Below are 16,503 nucleotides of genomic sequence, written 5' to 3'. Positions count from 1 at the left end.
CTCCTGGACCAGCCTGCCCCTAGACCAAGGCAGATGTTACACTCTACAGGAAAGGTCTAGAAAGAAGTTGAGCTTGTGAGCAGGGTCGTCTTATGCTATATTCTGGCATAGCTAACATCCTGTTTTCAAAAGATTCCCAGATTCTTTTTTTTTTTTTTTTTTCCAGAGCTGAGGACCGAACCCAGGACCTTGCGCTTGCTAGGCAAGTGCTCTACCACTGAGCTAAATCCTCAACCCCGATTCCCAGATTCTTAAACCTGTAGCACCAAAGCATATGTTCTGCCCACACTTGTATAAAATACCATTTATTGTTTCCTTGAAGGCTAAAACAAGGTATCTGGAGCCCAGTTGTGCCATACCCTTAACTTCACTCCTAATGCCTAGTTCCTGGGGACCACCATGGTTCTCTCTGCATCCCTAGGGTCTAGCTCACCAGGTTGTGAAGAGCTGGCTGTTGAGGGGGCAAGATTAGAGTCAGAAGAGGAAAAGAGGCCAACCCCCTGAGGAGATTGCAGGGGTTCAGTGGCAGAGACGCTGGGACTAGACTCCAAAGAGCCAGGTGACTCGAGTGCAGGGAGCAGAGTTGGGTGGCTTTTGCTGCAGTGAGCTGCCACACTGTCTGGCTTCTCAAAGCGTTTGCCACAAAATTCACAGGGAAAGCGCAGGGCAGCTGCCGTCTCTGCATGCTTGCGTCGGTGCCAGTTTAGAGAGGCCTTCTGACGGCAAGTGAACCCACATATCTCACACCTGCAGCCAGAGACAGGAAGAAGCCTTGGTCCACCTTCACCTCCCTGGAGGTTCTGCTGCCCACTTCCTGGCTGCCAGACACCAGCTCCCTCCTTGGCCCCTGGCACTCACTGCAGGGGCTTCTCTCCTGTGTGGATTCGTCTGTGGATGACAAGGTTGCTGCTAGTGCGGAAAGAGCGAGCGCAGAATTCACAGATGTAGTCCCGGGTGTCTGTAGGCACACAAGGAACATTCAGTCATCTTCAGGCTTTAGCCCACCATCCCGAACAGAAGGTGAGTACTGGGGCTCAGGAGTCTTGGGTCCTAATAAGCATCTGGACATCCTGTACCTGACTGGTCCTGAAAACTAAGTGAGATAGACAGGCATCTAAAATTGCACTCTCGTCACCTTTAGTCCCTAGCTCCAACCGTCTCCTAGGGCACAGGTATACCGCCCCTATCTGGGGCCTTGGGCTGCATCTTTGTGGAAGGAGTAATGAATAGGGAGTTGGATGGAGCCTTGTGTGGATAGGAAGTACCAAGTAGCAACCACATACAAGCCTGGAGTCAGAAGTTGGGGTTTCAGTCCAAGCTTCAAGGATACCCCTGGAACCAGGAATCCTGCCACTCCCAGTACCATGTCTGCAAGTGGCCAGTCTTCCTTTTACTGAACGTACTAACTCCAACAGCACTTGCTGTCGCCGTCATTACTGATCAACAGCTCTCAGCTGCTGTGGTTCTTCTCCTGTGTCACTAAAGCTAAATGCCTACAGCAGCAACACTGTCCTTGCTTCTTGTGGTGCCCTTCAGACTGCCTCACCAGCTCTCTGGAGACCTTGCCATCCTCACACCACAAGCTTTGGCTTCAAGTCCTCTACTCTGCATCTGCTATCTCAGGGCAGCACTGTACTCCTGTCTCCTCATCACTTCATCCTCCACTCTGCTCAGACATCACCAAGCACCATACCACCTCAAACATTTCAAGTATCCTGGCTCCAACCAGATCCTCGTGCCTTGTTCAATGTGACAATCTGATGATTCCAGGCCACAATTCGTTGTCCCTACTACCTTCTCATAGCCCCTTCCCCTTTCAGCCCCATTTTCACAGCTGTCTTTATGGCCTTCTTTCATATTACCAATCTGCCCTGTCTCTTAGTAGTACTTGGTTGATGAAAGTCCAACTCAGGCCAACCTAACCCCTGGCCTCTGTAAGATGGGGCATGAATACTCAACCCTCCCCATGGTCTTTCCTCTCATTGATGGGCTCTGCCGTGGCCACTGCCCAGAATCCTGAAGAGCTCTCTCCAACACTCCTGGTGCCATTCTTTGCCCCCCAAATCCAGCAGTTATTTAGTACCCTCTGCCCATATATATGAGTGTGTAGATGCCTTCACATGTCTCTCAGAATTCACCTCTTCTCATCAAAGTCAGTAAGCCTTCCTTTCCCACTCTGCACCTTAAGCTTTGAGCCTTCCATATGAGACCTTACTCCTCTGCTCATCTGCACAGCAGAACTCCAGCATCTCCCACTTCCTCAGCTCTGCTTGCCTTGAAAACACTCTACTCTGGCTGTCATCCCCAGAGTAGAGTCTTGTCACACTGTCTTGTTATCTAGTACCCTCTCCTTCCTTGGCCTGCAGCTTCTGTCAACCTGTTCTCCCTCCTTCCTGGAGCAGTTTCTACACTTGCTTTCTCAAGTGCCACTTTCTTTGCCTCCAACCCCCACCCCCACCCCCGGCCTACCCTCTGAAGGCAGGTGTACCATGTCAGACCTCCCTCCTTCCCTCTCTGCAGGCACACTGCCCATGCTCATGACAGATTTCCGCTCACGCTAAAAATCCCATACTCACATCTTGACATCGAATTAACATGTATTAACTCAGATTCCTACCCACCAACCCCTTCCTTGCTTGCAGGGACTCGTCACCATTTACCCAGCTGCCCAGGCTGGTATTGTCTTAGACACCCTCTCTCCCTGCCAGTCCCATCTGTGGCTCACTCATCCTTCTCACACAGCCCTCTTGCACTCTCATAGGCGCCTCAGCTACTGCTCACCAACTATGACGGGCAAACCCAGGCCATCACCAGTGTGCACCCACCTCTGCTCATCTACAGCCCCTGATTCTCCACATAGCTGCTACAGCCATCTCTGAAAGTCAGTTATCTTACCACCTTGGAAGACCTCACAATGGTCTCATCCCAAAGTAGAAGCCACATCATCCGTACTATGGCCTTAGAGGCCTCCTCTCCATTCCTGGAACATATCGATTCTTTCCACATGTGCTGCCCTGTGTTCCTCGCTTCGCTCATGCCTTGAAGCAACTGCCCTTCCTGCTCTCCGCCCTCCCCTTCTTTCCCATATCTTCATGGCCCTACATGACTAGAGTAGACATTTCACAAGGGTCAGGCTCCTCCGAACCTAGTAACAATCTCCAGCTCAAGCAGGCGGGCTAATAGGCACCCAGGGACTAAGGGACTCAGCCCTCCCCGGGAAGCTGAGGGCTTCCAGTACTCACCACTGTGCAGCTTCACGTGCTCCTTCAGATGCTTCTTAAAGTTGAAGGACTTCCCACAAGCTGGCTCGGGGCAGCAGAATGACTTCTGGTGGATGTGCTGGTACTTCTTGTGGTGCTAAGAATGGGTGACAGACAAGAGAGAAGAGGCAAGAGCATGGCTGCCTCCCCAGGGAGACAGACTTGAGCGGGGTGAGCAGGCCAGCTCCTCTTCCACCCTTGTTTCCCCGCCACAGTTCTGTCACTGTCTGGGCCACCATCCTGTCCCACCCCCATGCCCTCAGTAGCACAACTATCCTCCCACTCTGACCACTAACTGCCCTCACCTGTCCCCTCTGGATGCCCATCAACTCACTTCCTTACACACCGTCACTGCAATGTCTACAGAGGTCCCTGTACAGAATGCCACTCCAAGTGACACACATGGTTTATCCTACCTTGTCTGTCAGGGACAGAATGTAGTTTAGGTGACTATGATGACCCACATTAGTACGTGCTGCAGGTCCTGGCTACTGTATTTATATATACCAATGTGGGGTTTTCTCCTAAATCTGCTTTGGAAATACTCAGGCCTCATAGGCTCTCAAAGTAGAGCACTATTGAGGGAAAAAGGGTTCTTTTGGGTTTTTTGGGGGTTTTTCTTGTTTTTCTTTTTTCAGTTTGGGGTTCTGATCCAGGACCTGGCATATGGCAGGCAGGTACTCTACCATGGAGCTACATCCCCACCTGGCAGATGGTGCTTCGAACTGAACTTTCCAATGAGCAAGTTCTTCTTATGTGATCTAGTCCTAGATCATGCATTCTTGGATGCCTCCTGCATTCTAATCCTGTGTTCCCATAGTTAATGGCAGCAGTTGCTGCAGTCTCCTACATAAAAGGCTCAAATCTGACCTGCAGATGCCCTTCTCAGGTCCATCCTGTCCACCTACACCTCACCATCTCTCTGGCCCTCTCTATACTTGGGGCCAGAGGCTCTTACTAACTGTGAGCATTGGCCTTTCCCTCTACATCAAAAGCTGTGTATGCTGCCTTGCACATGCTAGACCATTGCATTACAACTAAGCTATATTACACCACAGCCTAGGGGTGCCTTCCCCTCCCCCCCCATCCCCAACCCCAGTGGTCACACAAGCCTCAACTTGTGTCCCTCACATTCAGATACTGCCGGTTGGAGAAGATCCTTCCACAGCCAGGGAAGTCACAGGGCATCAGCTCTCTTTTGGCAGCTTTCCTGTGGGGAGAATGGGAGGACTCTTGTCTGCTCTGCCTCACTCCTGACTCTCCCCAGAGTCCCATCGCCCCAGTCCTACCTAATTCTCCTGAGCCCAATCTGGGCAGTGTCCTCATCCCAGGTCGGGTTTGGAGCAGACTGGGCCTGACTCCCAGAACTGTGGGTAGCAAAGAAGTAGCCAAGGGCCTCAAGAGTGACACATTCCAGGACATCCCTGCCCTCTCTGTCTCAGCCATCAGGTTACCTGTCCAGAGACTCGGTCATTTGCAGCTCTGCAGAGGTCTGGGGGGTCCTGCTGAGTTCCAGCTGCACCTCGGCATCTGCTGTCAGTGCAGCTGTGGAACCCAGAGAGGCAAGAACAGCACAAGGGGTGGAGAAAGTCGCAGGTGCTGGCGGGACCTCTCCCTCCTTAGGGGTGTGAGTGACAGGGGATGGAGGCGGCTTAGGACATCCGGTTCACTGCTGGAAAGAGAAGCAGCAGGAGGATGGCATTATCCCTCTGGGCAATCAGCCCTAACCAAGTCCTAACCCTAAATGGGAAAAAAATCCCAACTCCCACGGCAGGCTCTCATGCTCTCAGCGTCCCTCAGAGCCTGACTTCATCCCTTTTCCACATTTCCCAATTCAAAGCCTACAATTCACTTTCCCCAGCACCTGCCCTGCCCACCCTACAAGTCCATCCCTCCAGCTGACACATCTCTGAAGTATAAGGTGCCAGCTGCCTCCCCCCTTTCTCAATCTGTTCAGCATCCTCCCTCAATCCCAACTGGCTCATCTGGGGAGGAGCTGTAGGTCCATGGGCTGGCATCACTGAGCAGCTCTTCATCCTCATCCTCATCCTCTTCCACATCCTGTTCCTCTCCTGGGGGTGGGAAGCTCTCCAATGGGGATTCTACTCCCCTGCAAGCTCAAGAAAGACAATCCTGAGAAACTGCCACCTCACCCCCACTACCAGTGCAGGTCTGTCCTGTCCCTCACCTCCCATCCTCACCTGGACAGCCTGGTTTCTTGAGTTCTTTCATGCTGCTCACATTCCAAACCTGTTGGCAGAAGCAGGTCGTAAGAGAAGGAGGCCTGTGCTCAAAGATTGAGGATGGTTTCTTCCCAGTGGTAACCTGGTCTACTAGGTGGTACTTTCTACAAATGCATTCTCTTTTAAACCTTATTTCTAGTTTCTGTCAAAGGTAGCATACCATCACTCTACGGTTTTGCTCCCTATACCTAACAATGCATGTGAGGATAGATTTCCTCGCTAGCACAAAAGGGTCATTATTAGTAACTCCAGCACTTGGGAAGTAGAGAGAGGACCAGGTCTTCAAGGCTACTTGGCTACATGAGACCCTCTGTCAACCAAGAGATTAATTAACAAATAAAACAATCATCTTTATAAACCAGTTCTAAGCCAAAGAAGATTGGAAAGCTCTTTTCTTTCTCCACAACCCTTTTTTCCCTACTCACCTTCAGGCTCCTGCTTCCTCCTGGCCTCTGAGCACCAGGTTCTCTCAGTAGTGTGTGAGAGGGGGTGCTGCTTAGGCACCTCTGAAGGTGTAGGAATCAAAGAAGGTTCCCAGGAGAATGTGTGGCCCGCTGAGCACTCCCACACAAGCTCCCCGTCTCCACCTCCTGGCCCCCGAAGCCCAGGCACGAGGCTGCACTCCCGGCTGTGCCTGTGAGACAGGAGCACCAGGTACTGCAGACCCTTTGGGGGCAGAGGCTCTGGACCTGCAGGTAAGATGGTGCAGTCATGCAAAGCTGGAAACCCCTCTCACCCAGAAAGCCACTCCGGACATCCCAATCCTCTAAAGCCCATGGGCAACCTCATCCCAAATCTAGTTTATCATTTGTAAAGTGTTCTTTTTAAAAATATCTTATTTTCAATTAGCTTTATGTGTGTGTGTTGGTGGGGAGTGGTGCACACGAATACAGATGCTCCCGGAGGCCAGAGGTGTTGGATCTCCCTGCAGCTGTAGTTATAGGCAGTTGCGAGCCCCCCTGCCATGAGTGCTAGGAAATGAACTTGGGTCCTCTGCCAGAGCAGCACCCGCTCTTAACCACTCAACCATTTCTCCAGTACACACACACACACACACACACACACACACACACGCACGCACGCACGCACGCACGCACACACACACACACGCACACATGCACACACGCCCCAAGGTCCTGAGACAAAGCTCCCTTCCCAAAGGCTGCTGCACCAGCAGCACATTAAAGGCCTCTGATCCTTCTCTTGGAGCCTAAGTTTTTGGGAGCCGCCACTACCTGTTGCCTTTTACCTACCTGCACAGAGGACACATCCTGAAGAAGTATACCTGCCAAAGAAGAGCTTGAGGTCAGCTCAGAACCTAGGAAGCCAACCACCTTCACTCAGGCACTCACACACTTAGGAGCCAACCCTAAGGACCTCCCATTCGCTGGGCTGAGAGGGGAGGAGCAGCCTGCCCAGCCCAAGGAGACACCCGAGGCTATAGGAACAGGTCGGGGGCTCTGCCACGGTGCCCACCCCAGTCCCTCCTGGCCCCTAACCGGTCCAACAGGAACTTGGCGAGCTGTGAATGCAGGGAGAAGCCCAGCCGCTCCTTGAGGAGGCACCACTGCTCCATGTGGCCGCCCAGGCGGATGCGGCACTTGCTGCGGCGCGCGTCCAGCTGCCTACGCTTCTCCCGCCGCCGACGGGATGCATCTGCCACCGGAGAGGCCATGCGCGCCCGGGCCTGCGAGAGGACGTAGTGCCGTCGGGGCGTGCCGTGCAGACACAGCCTCAGCTCCAGTTGCACTGAATGGGAACCCGACCACACTGCCTCCAAAGCACTGGCGGCTCTCGGATCCAGCCACTCATTCTTAGAGCCAGGGTGGGCACTCGGGGTACGGAAGTCACAGGCAGGGGCAAGAGACCTCCACTGGGAAACTTGTCCTCCTTGTCCATGGGTGGTGGGGTCTGCGTGCAGCCGCGCCTGGGCCTCTTAACTGCTTCCAATGCAGGGGAGGCCCGCCCAGCACTGCCTGGGCACCAGGCTGGCCCACACCAGGGTCTTACCTGCGCACCCCAACCCGCCTTCGCCTAGACTGCGCGTGCGCCTCCCGGTCCCGCGTGCTCCCTCCGAGAGCCGCGAGAAGACCGGGGCCCACCGCGCGCGCGCCGCTGCTGTTTCTCCTTTAAGAAGAAACCGTCCCCCTTGACGTCCGACGCTGCAGCCCGGACTTGCAGCGGGAGGCCAGGGCCCTGCGCTTGCGCTCCGTGCGCCCCACGCAAAGCCTGCCGGGAATTGTAGTTAGCCCTGGTCCTGTAGGATTGTCAGGGGATCCTGCTGTAAACGCTCCTTTCTCTACTAGCATCTCTGCCTCTTAATTGCCACCAAGCAAAGGCGAGCTGCAGTATCCGTCGCCAGAAGTCAACTAGAGCCCTTTCTGAACCGCTAGACCACCCTCCAGCTGCAGCCCATAACCTGCTACTATCAAATTCCTTCAAGAAGTGGCCTAGATTCTATGCAGACTTTCATTTCGCGTTATCGACAAATGGCTCTGATGGAGTTATTTCCATCAAGCATCCGCAACGGGGCTTTCCAAGGTCACTTTTTTGTTTTTTGTTTTGCTTGAGACAAAGTTTCATGTTGTCTAGGCTGTTCTCCAACTTCCTATGTAGCCAAGGTGACTTTGAACTCCTGCCTCCACATCTGAAGTGCTAGGATTACAGGCCTGCACCTCTGCATTGCTAAATGAGGTGCCCATCCTGCTTCCTCTCTGCCCTAGACTGCAGGAGACTTTAACTCTCCCTCCTCTGCTACTGCGTTCCTCTCACTTTCTCCTCAGCTCTCTTCTCTGACTTCACCTACTCCCGGTCTCCTCCCTCCTCACTGGCTTCTCTTCTCTCTTGGATCCTTCTGTTACCAAAGGGTGGAGTGTTCCAGGCTCAGGCCCTGGCAAGCCTTTCTTTTAGATATGCTCTTTGGGGGTGATCTAATTAGGTCACCCATTGATGACCCCGGGTTTATGTTTCTGGCTACCCTCTTTGGATTCCAGACTCCTTTGACTGCCTAGTTGGCCCTCCAAATGAGTTAATACACTTCATGTTTACAAAGAATGTAGGGTAGTGCCTGGTAAAATATCAACCATGAGCAGCTGCAGGAGTGCTCACTCCAAGCCACCTGTGCTATTGACTGCTTTCCTATGGCAAATCACTACACACTTGACAGCTCACAACTGCAGAAATTCACTCCTTACCGTTTTGGAGGTCAGAAGGCCAGCACCAAAGTGCTGACAGGGCCACATGTCAAGTGAGAGCTGGAGGGGAGAATTTTCTCCCTGCCTTTTCTATCTTCAGCATTCCCTGACTTCCGACCATGTCACATCAGTTCTTGACTCCAAGGTCACGTGGCCTCCTTTGAGCCTTCCTTTGCCTCTTCCAAACACAGAATCCACTTGGGTGACCCATCTCAGTGCTTCAAACAATTGTGTGCAAAGTGTTTGCTACAGAAAGCAGTTTTCACGGATTCCAGTAGTTAGAACATGGATGTTTGGGGAGACTTGTTTTGGTGTACAAGACCCTCATCGTAGACTGTGAGGTGGCTCATGGAGGAAAGTCTGGAGGCCTCAGTTTAATCCCTAGAACCTACATAAGGGTGACAGGGGAAAATGGACTCCACAAAGTTGCCCTCAGGCCTCCACAAACATGAGCCATAGCACACATGCCCACACATGTTACATACATACAAAACACTAATTTTTATTTCCAAAGATGATCACCACATGCAGTGATGCACACCTTAATCCCAGCACCTAGGAGGTGGAGGGAAATGGCCCTCTCTGAGTTGCAGGCCAGCCTGATGTAACATATCAAGTTCTAGACCAACCAGAGCTATAGAGTGAGACCCTGTCTCCAAAAAAATTTTAAATAGACTGTCTTCAAGGGGCTGGAAGAGTGGCTTGGTAGTTAAAAGTGCTTTCTGCTCTTGCACAAGACCAGAGTTGGTTCCATGCACTCACATCAGACAGATGACTACCACTCATAACTAGCTCCTGGGAACCCGACACTCTCTCCTGGTCTCTGAGGGCACCAGCTCTTCTGTCCACAAACCCACACCCAGACACATCCCCATATACATTTTTTTTAATTAAGGTTTTTTTTTGTTGTTGTTGTTGTTTTTAATCTCTTGCAGCCAGGCATGGTCACCAGACACAGTGGTGCACACCGTTAATCCCAGCTCTGGGGAGATAGACAGAGGCAGGAGGATCTCTTTGAGTTCAAGACAAGCCTCATCTGCATAGTGAGTTCCAGGATATCCAGGGCTATGTAGAGAGACCCTGTCTCAATAATAATAATAATAATAATAATAGTAATAGTAATAAGAAGAAGAAGAAAGAATTTTTGATCTGGCATTAAAAAACAAACAAACAACAACAGCAAAAGTTTTGCCTGGTGGTGGTGGCACTGACCTTTAATCCCAGCACTGGGGAGGCAGAGGCAGGAGGATCTCTATGACTTTGAGGCCAGCCTGGTTTGAAAAGCTAGTTCCAGGACAGCCAAGGCTACACAGAGAAACCCTGTCTCTAAAAACAAAAACAAACAAAAAAGACAGCTTCAAAGTCAAGCATCACTTATTGCATACAATGAGGACATGAACTCACCTGAATCTATAAGCAATCTCCTTACACCATGTATCTACTTATCTGCCCACTAATTTGGGTACACTGGTTACTTTTTAAAATCTCTTCAAACTCTTCTTCAGTGTGGTTTTAGTGTCCTACAGATCCATCATTAACCAACTTTTAGTTAAGCTCCTCTGAGCCCTTGATTGACAGGGCCTGGACCTTACCCCCCAACTGAATCTGGCATTAGCCACCCTCCTGGATTCATGCATGGAGAACTCCCTCACTCCTGCTCCGAGAGACAGCCTTCTGTCACTGTCAAGTTCAGCACCCCTCACCTTTGATGTCCAAGTCTTTGGCTTGGTTTTTGGAAGAATTCCATAGGGCCTGTTTAGTGGGAATTCCCTTGCCCTTGACATCTGCTCTTAAGAACTTTCCACCCGGCCGGCATTGGTGGAGGCAGAGGCAGGCGGATCTCTGTGAGTCTGAGGCCTGTCTGGTCTACAGAGCTAGTTCCAGGATAGAGCTAGGGCTGTTAAACAGAGAAACCATGTCTCGGGAAGAAAAAAAAAAGTTTCACTCATGCAGGCCACCATTTCCCTAGCTACAAACCCCAGCTGTCTTTGCTAGTTTTATTAGAGAAAATCTCTTTCTCTCTGCTTCTGCGATAGTCTGAATAGAATAATCTTCCTCTCCATTTGAACAAGGGCAGGATGTTTTTCCTTAGCATCATTCATTAATTGAATAGAATGTCTATATATAAAACTCATGATTGAATGGGTCGTGTGTTAGTGTTTTGCTTCATTTCGTTTTTAAAGCAAGGTCTCACGTTTCCGGAACTCACTGTACAGCTGAGGATGATAACCTTGAACCAATCCCACTGCCTCCACCTCAGAGTAACGGGATTGTTGGCTACATCCTGTCTGTGTATATTAGTTTTTGAAGAACAGTTTTTCAAAAGGAAATTGTTTTAATGAGATCTTCCCCAGCAGTGACCCCTCTGCCTTTCATAGGCTTGTGTGGTTTTGTTGGTGGTAGTTTTTGTTGTTGTTGTTGTGGTGGTGGTGGTGGTGGTGGTGGTGGTCGTGGTGGTCGTGGTGGTCGTGGTGGTGGTCGTGGTGCTTTTCTCGCAGGTTGAATAGCTATACTGATTATCTCCCTCATCAGGTCACCAGGGCAAAGGGAAGTTTTGGGGTTGCGTGGACTAAGAAGTGGGGGGAGGGGAGGAAGGGGACGACGGGTGGTCTGGGAGGAAGGCACTCAGCCATCCGCCGGCTGGTCCAGGACTGTTCCCCAGGGAGGTCCTGAGCCTCGCTTTGCAAGCTAAAGCACTCCGAGTTGTGTCGCCGCTGCTGGAGCGACCCTCACCTAACCCAGGTCGCTCAGAGGGAAGCCCGGAGCTCCCAGTCTGGTCTCCGGTTGTATCCCGATCGCTGGCTGCTTTTGCAGGCGAACAAGGGTGACAGCTCGGTCCGCGGCCGCCACTCCAAGCCGCCTGCGTCTCTCCCGGCATTGCGTTTCTGGGTCTACAGGCGGCGACAGCGTGCAGCTCACTGTTGGGCGCTGGAGCCAGCTGGGAGGGACATTGTAGAGTGACTGTACGTAGCAGCACGCACGCATAGCACAGGCTTGAGGAGAAGCAGAAAGGAGGAAGTTTCCAGGGTGTCAGGATGGCCGAGTGGTCTAAGGCGCCAGACTCAAGGCGACAACCTTCCCTACGGGTATTCTGGTCTCCGGATGGAGGCGTGGGTTCGAATCCCACTTCTGACACATGCCTTTTTCTCGTGTGTTACTATTTTTTTTTTTTTTAATTTTCCTCCGCTCAGGAGCCGGTCCCTTCCTTCTAAGATTTTCTCAGCTGCAGGCGTTGTCGGGTCCTCCAGGGCGACGAGTCGCCAGGTTGCCTAGTTGCCGGTTTCCTGGTGTGACTGTAGTTGCTCGTCACCCCTGTCGTCACCTAGTGTAGTGCCGCTAGAGGTGCACTAGCATGCCTTCCCTGGTGGTCTAGTGGTTAGGATTCGGCGCTCTCACCGCCGCGGCCCGGGTTCGATTCCCGGTCAGGGAAGTGTTTCTTTTTGCTTTTGTTTTGTACCTTATTTTCCGAAAGTCCCCACTATTTAGGAAAAGCCAAACTAAATAACTTCACTGAAGAAATAAAAGTGAAATCGAGTTCACTAACTTTCTGTTTTAACAGAGAACCGTACTGAGGTTGTGAACACCAGCAAACAAGTCAGCCAGGCATTGACTCTGAAATACAGTGGATTCAGACCAAACCAAAGCAGCACACCGCACCCGCAACCCCACCCTCCCCTTCTCCCATCCGAATCCCCTTGCTACACCCCCCCAGGGCGGCCCCACAGCAGCTGCTCCGCCAGCGTTTGCCTTCTAGTTAGAAAATAAATAGAAATAATTCAAACAGTGCTGCGGACACTGGTGTTCTCTTTGAGTCAACGCTGGTCAATATTTTGTCACATTCTTTGCCTCTCTGATAGATTATTGAAGATAGATAGACAAACATATAAATGATAGGTAGACAGATGATAGATTATTCATAGACAGATGATAGGCAAACAGAAGATAGATGATAGAAAGATAGATAGACAGATAGACAGACAGATAGATATGATACATGAACAGATCGATTAGCAAATGAATAATAGCTAAATGAGAAATGAATAATAAAATAAATCAAATGAGCCGGGCGGTGGTGGTGCATGCCTTTAATCCCACCACTTGGAAGGCAGAAGCAGAGGGGGGTGAATCTCTGAGTTCGAGGTCAGCCTGGTCTACAGAGCGAGTTCCAGGATGGCCAGGGCTACACAAAGAAACCCTGTCTCGAAAAACCAAATATATAATAATAATAATAATATAATAAAATGATAAAAGAATGATAGTTAAATGATAGGTGATTGGCAGATAATAAAAAGATATCTATCTAGATAGATAGATAGATAGATAGATAGATAATCCACAAGTGTCCATCTCCCCGTCCTACCATTTGAAAGCTGCATACTGCTACTTCACACAGACACCTAAGAACATTGACATTAGCATGTCCTCTTACATTCTTTGTGATTTTAGTGCAAAACTTTAGTCAAAACCAAGCCACATTCAAGCTCGTCCTGGCCGTGTACAGAGCGCCCTCTACAGGGCTCATGCTTTTCATTCTAGGAATTCCCACTGCCTGCGGGAAAGAATTCATATATACAAGTGAAAGTATTTAGATACTTATATGGCATTTATGTTCTCAATATCAGGCTCCTTTCCTGCCCTCAGTGCCGGAGTTCAGTCCCAAAGCCTCACAAGTAGCAGCCATGTGCTTCTCGGAGAGCTGTGTCTCCAGGCCTCACGAGGTAAGTTCGTAACATCGTTAACCTCTTCCTAAGATCGGGAGTCTCTATGAGTAATTTCCGTTGCTTTCAAAGTATGCATTTCTCCCTAGGCACCTTCTCTAGCTCTGCAGGTTTGCGTTGGGTATGCTCTGTGTGCCCGGGACTGTGCGAACTCTGACAGACCTGTGCGGTCTTTTCTACCAGGGTTCAATATGACAAGGGAGATTGCCATTAAAAAAATTTAATTATTTTTAACTATGTGTGTGCACGTGCACATGTATGGGTTTGTACATGTGAGGGCAAGAGCCCCCTGGAGCTATTGTGAGCCACCGGACGTGGGTGTTGTGCTAGCAAATTAACTCTGCAACCTCTGAGCCATCTTCCCAGGCCCAGAAACATCATTTTAAAACAATGAAAAAAAAAAAAAATGTCAACAATCCTTTCTGATCAACCCTGTCCTGAAATGAAAAGCTTCCCATGGTCAAGGTCACGGTGTGCTTATCAACTCCCCTGCTTTCAGTTAGCCGATTACCTAAGATCTTGAAGCTCACCTCTAACCCCTTTGTGTGAGGAGTAAAAATCCAGGGGGTCCCTGGAGTGAGCTTGCTTGCTTGCTCTGGCATAGCTATGCACCCTTCTGCAACAATACAACTTCTGTCTTGTCAAGATACCTTCAAACCCATTTATCTTCTTTATTTTTGGGGGATGGGGAGAGGGCCGGCACTAAGGCGGTTGAGATAGGGCTTCATCGTGTAGCTTTGGCTGTTCTAGAACTAGCTCCGTAGACCAGGCTGGCCTTGAACTCAGAGATCTCCTGTGCCATTGCTATTCGACTAAAGCTGACTCCAGGCAGGTGCTGTGGTGACACACACCTTTGATCCAGCATTTGGGAGGCAGAAGCAAGCAGATTTCTCTGAGTTTGAGGCCAGCCTGGTCTACTTCTTGCATTCAGGCCAGACAGGGCTACACAGTGAGTTCGCCTGCTGGCCTAGAGCTTGCCTGTTCTGTCTTGTGCCCTGTGCCTTGGTGCGGCCCTGCCTGGTGTAGCTCACAGCACAGAGCACCTGTGTTTCTGATTCCAGGTAGAATGAAGTAGATGGAGTAGCAGTTCAAAAAAATTAATGATTATACGTATGTTTGAAGAAATGAAAGAAGTCATAAGTAAGCTCCTGAATGAATTTCCAGAGAACACAAACAACTAAGTGAAAATAATATTTAACTCAATACAATATATAAAAAGAGGAATTCGACAAAGAGATAGCAATTCTGAAGAAAAAACAAACTGAAATACCGAAACTGAAAACCACAATAAATTAAACTAGGTGCTTTTAGGAAGCCTCACCACTAGAATGGATCAAGGACAGGAGAGCTGGAAGATGAGGTAGAAGAACCGGAAAGGGAAAGCAGGGCTCCCTAGATGGACAGACACTGAAAAGATGAATCTGAGATTCATGGCCATGGAAGGAGCAGAATTTCATCTAACAGCATTTTTAATAACATTCCAATAAAATCATAGTGGAAATTTTCCCAAATTAGGAAGTGTGGCAATTCAGATACAAGAGGCCTTTAGGAGATCACCTGATTAGCCTAGAAAAGAGTAAGATTGAAAACAGAAAATCTGCTGGATAAGGTGGTACACAGCTTTAATCCCAGTGCTCAAGAGGTGGAGACAGCTGGATCTCTGTTAAGGCCAGCCTGGTCTACATCATAGTGAGTTTCAAGCCAGCCAGGGCTACGTGGTGAGCTCCCTAAAAACAACTGTGATAGTTGCTGAAGACATCACACGCACGCAAGAAAAGTGACAGAGAAATCAAACTGGAACTGGCAAGCAAACTCTGGTCTTCATGAGGAAGCAGCAAGTGCTTTTGACCACTGAGCCATCTCTCCAGGCCGTGTCTCTGCTCTTGACTGTGACTAGCTGCTCAAGTTCCCGCCTGGACTCCCCTGCGGTGATAGACTGTAACTTAGACTTCTGAGCTAAAGTATCCTCTCTTCCTTAAGCTGCTTTGACCCAACTGCCGAAGTGGGAGGACACAGCTCGCTGCTGTAGCACAAATCTTAAAAGGTCTTATTAATGAAATCAAATCTTGGAGGTATTAATGCTGGAAGACCAGAGAAGCAGAACAAGCCATAGCCACCTCACCTCGCCAATTCTTCAGGTGATCCTGTTTCCTCAGACTGGATGCCTCTCAGCTGAACTGTGCTGCTCAAAAGCCTAAAAGCTTAACCAGGCTATAGTTCCTCATCCTCATGCCTTAAATACCTTTCTGCTTCCTGCCATCACTTCCTGAGATTAAAAGCATGAGTAATCATGCCTGGCTGTTTCCAGTGTGGCCTTGAACTCACAGAGATCCAGATGGGTTTCTGCGTCTAGAATGCTAGGACTAAAGGCTTGTGTGCCACTATTTTCTGGCCTCTATATCTAGTGGCTGTTCTGTTCTCTGATCCCAGATAAGTTTATTAGGGTGCACAATATTTTGGGGAACACAGTATCACCACAGGGAGGAAACAGCTCATTGCTCTTTGCAGGGAGAGCGAGAATATAGCAGTCCTGGGAAAAATGATCTGTGGCCCAAGTGTCTCTACATATGCCTCTGGGTGTGCTGTGGAGGTGAGGTCCTGACTAGTTTGTTAGAGTTGTGGTTTGGTGAACAACTTCAGGGGATAAAATAATGCCTATCCTGCCCACAGCTAGTAATATCTCTCTCTCTCTCTCTCTCTCTCTCTCTCTCTCTCTCTCTCTCTCTCTCTTCCTTAATCTCTGAAGAAAACTTTATCATGGAACTCACTTGGTAGCCCAGGCTGGCCTCAAACTCACAGAGATCTGCCTGGCTCTGCCTCCTGAGTGCCGGGATAGAAGGCGTGCGCCATCACAGCCCAGCTCAGCAGATTCTTGACAGTGCCTAGTTGCCTTTGGTTTTGAACTGTCACCTCACTACATGGCCACCTGATCTCTTCCTGTGACCCTCAGGGTGACTAACTCACAACCCCAAGAGTTCCCTTCAGGACAAAATTCAGGCCAAGTCACTGCCAAATGATGGGCTCCTCTAGAACACATCCATCTCTACGCCCTTCATCTTGTTATCTCTCTGATTAAAAGGCATCATCA

At 49.9% G+C, this 16,503-nt stretch overlaps 1 protein-coding gene and 2 non-coding genes across 3 annotated transcripts; 2 read left to right on the top strand and 1 right to left on the bottom strand.

Moving 5' to 3' along the window:
• Window positions 1-289: 289 nt before the first annotated feature.
• On the bottom strand, window positions 290-7,677 carry Znf692 (zinc finger protein 692). Its single transcript, XM_028861127.2, is given in 12 exon segments — window positions 290-747; window positions 859-958; window positions 3,243-3,357; window positions 4,392-4,470; window positions 4,550-4,627; window positions 4,715-4,929; window positions 5,238-5,370; window positions 5,462-5,510; window positions 5,929-6,192; window positions 6,757-6,788; window positions 7,003-7,190; window positions 7,514-7,677. Coding segments are annotated over 11 exon segments (1,608 nt in total). The 5' UTR covers window positions 7,179-7,190; window positions 7,514-7,677; the 3' UTR covers window positions 290-380.
• A 4,049-nt stretch (window positions 7,678-11,726) lies between these two features.
• On the top strand, window positions 11,727-11,832 carry Trnal-caa. The gene is made up of 2 exons: window positions 11,727-11,764; window positions 11,787-11,832. It is a non-coding gene; the product is annotated as a tRNA-Leu (tRNA).
• A 223-nt stretch (window positions 11,833-12,055) lies between these two features.
• Trnae-cuc lies at window positions 12,056-12,127 on the top strand. Its single transcript has one exon. It is a non-coding gene; the product is annotated as a tRNA-Glu (tRNA).
• The last annotated feature ends 4,376 nt before the right edge of the window (window positions 12,128-16,503 follow it).

The sequence above is a fragment of the Peromyscus leucopus genome, chromosome 8b (genome assembly GCF_004664715.2).
Source record: "Peromyscus leucopus breed LL Stock chromosome 8b, UCI_PerLeu_2.1, whole genome shotgun sequence".
NCBI lineage: Eukaryota > Metazoa > Chordata > Mammalia > Rodentia > Cricetidae > Peromyscus > Peromyscus leucopus.
The sequence above is the reverse complement of the archived record's forward strand: the minus strand, read 5'-3'. Positions and strand labels throughout refer to the sequence as shown.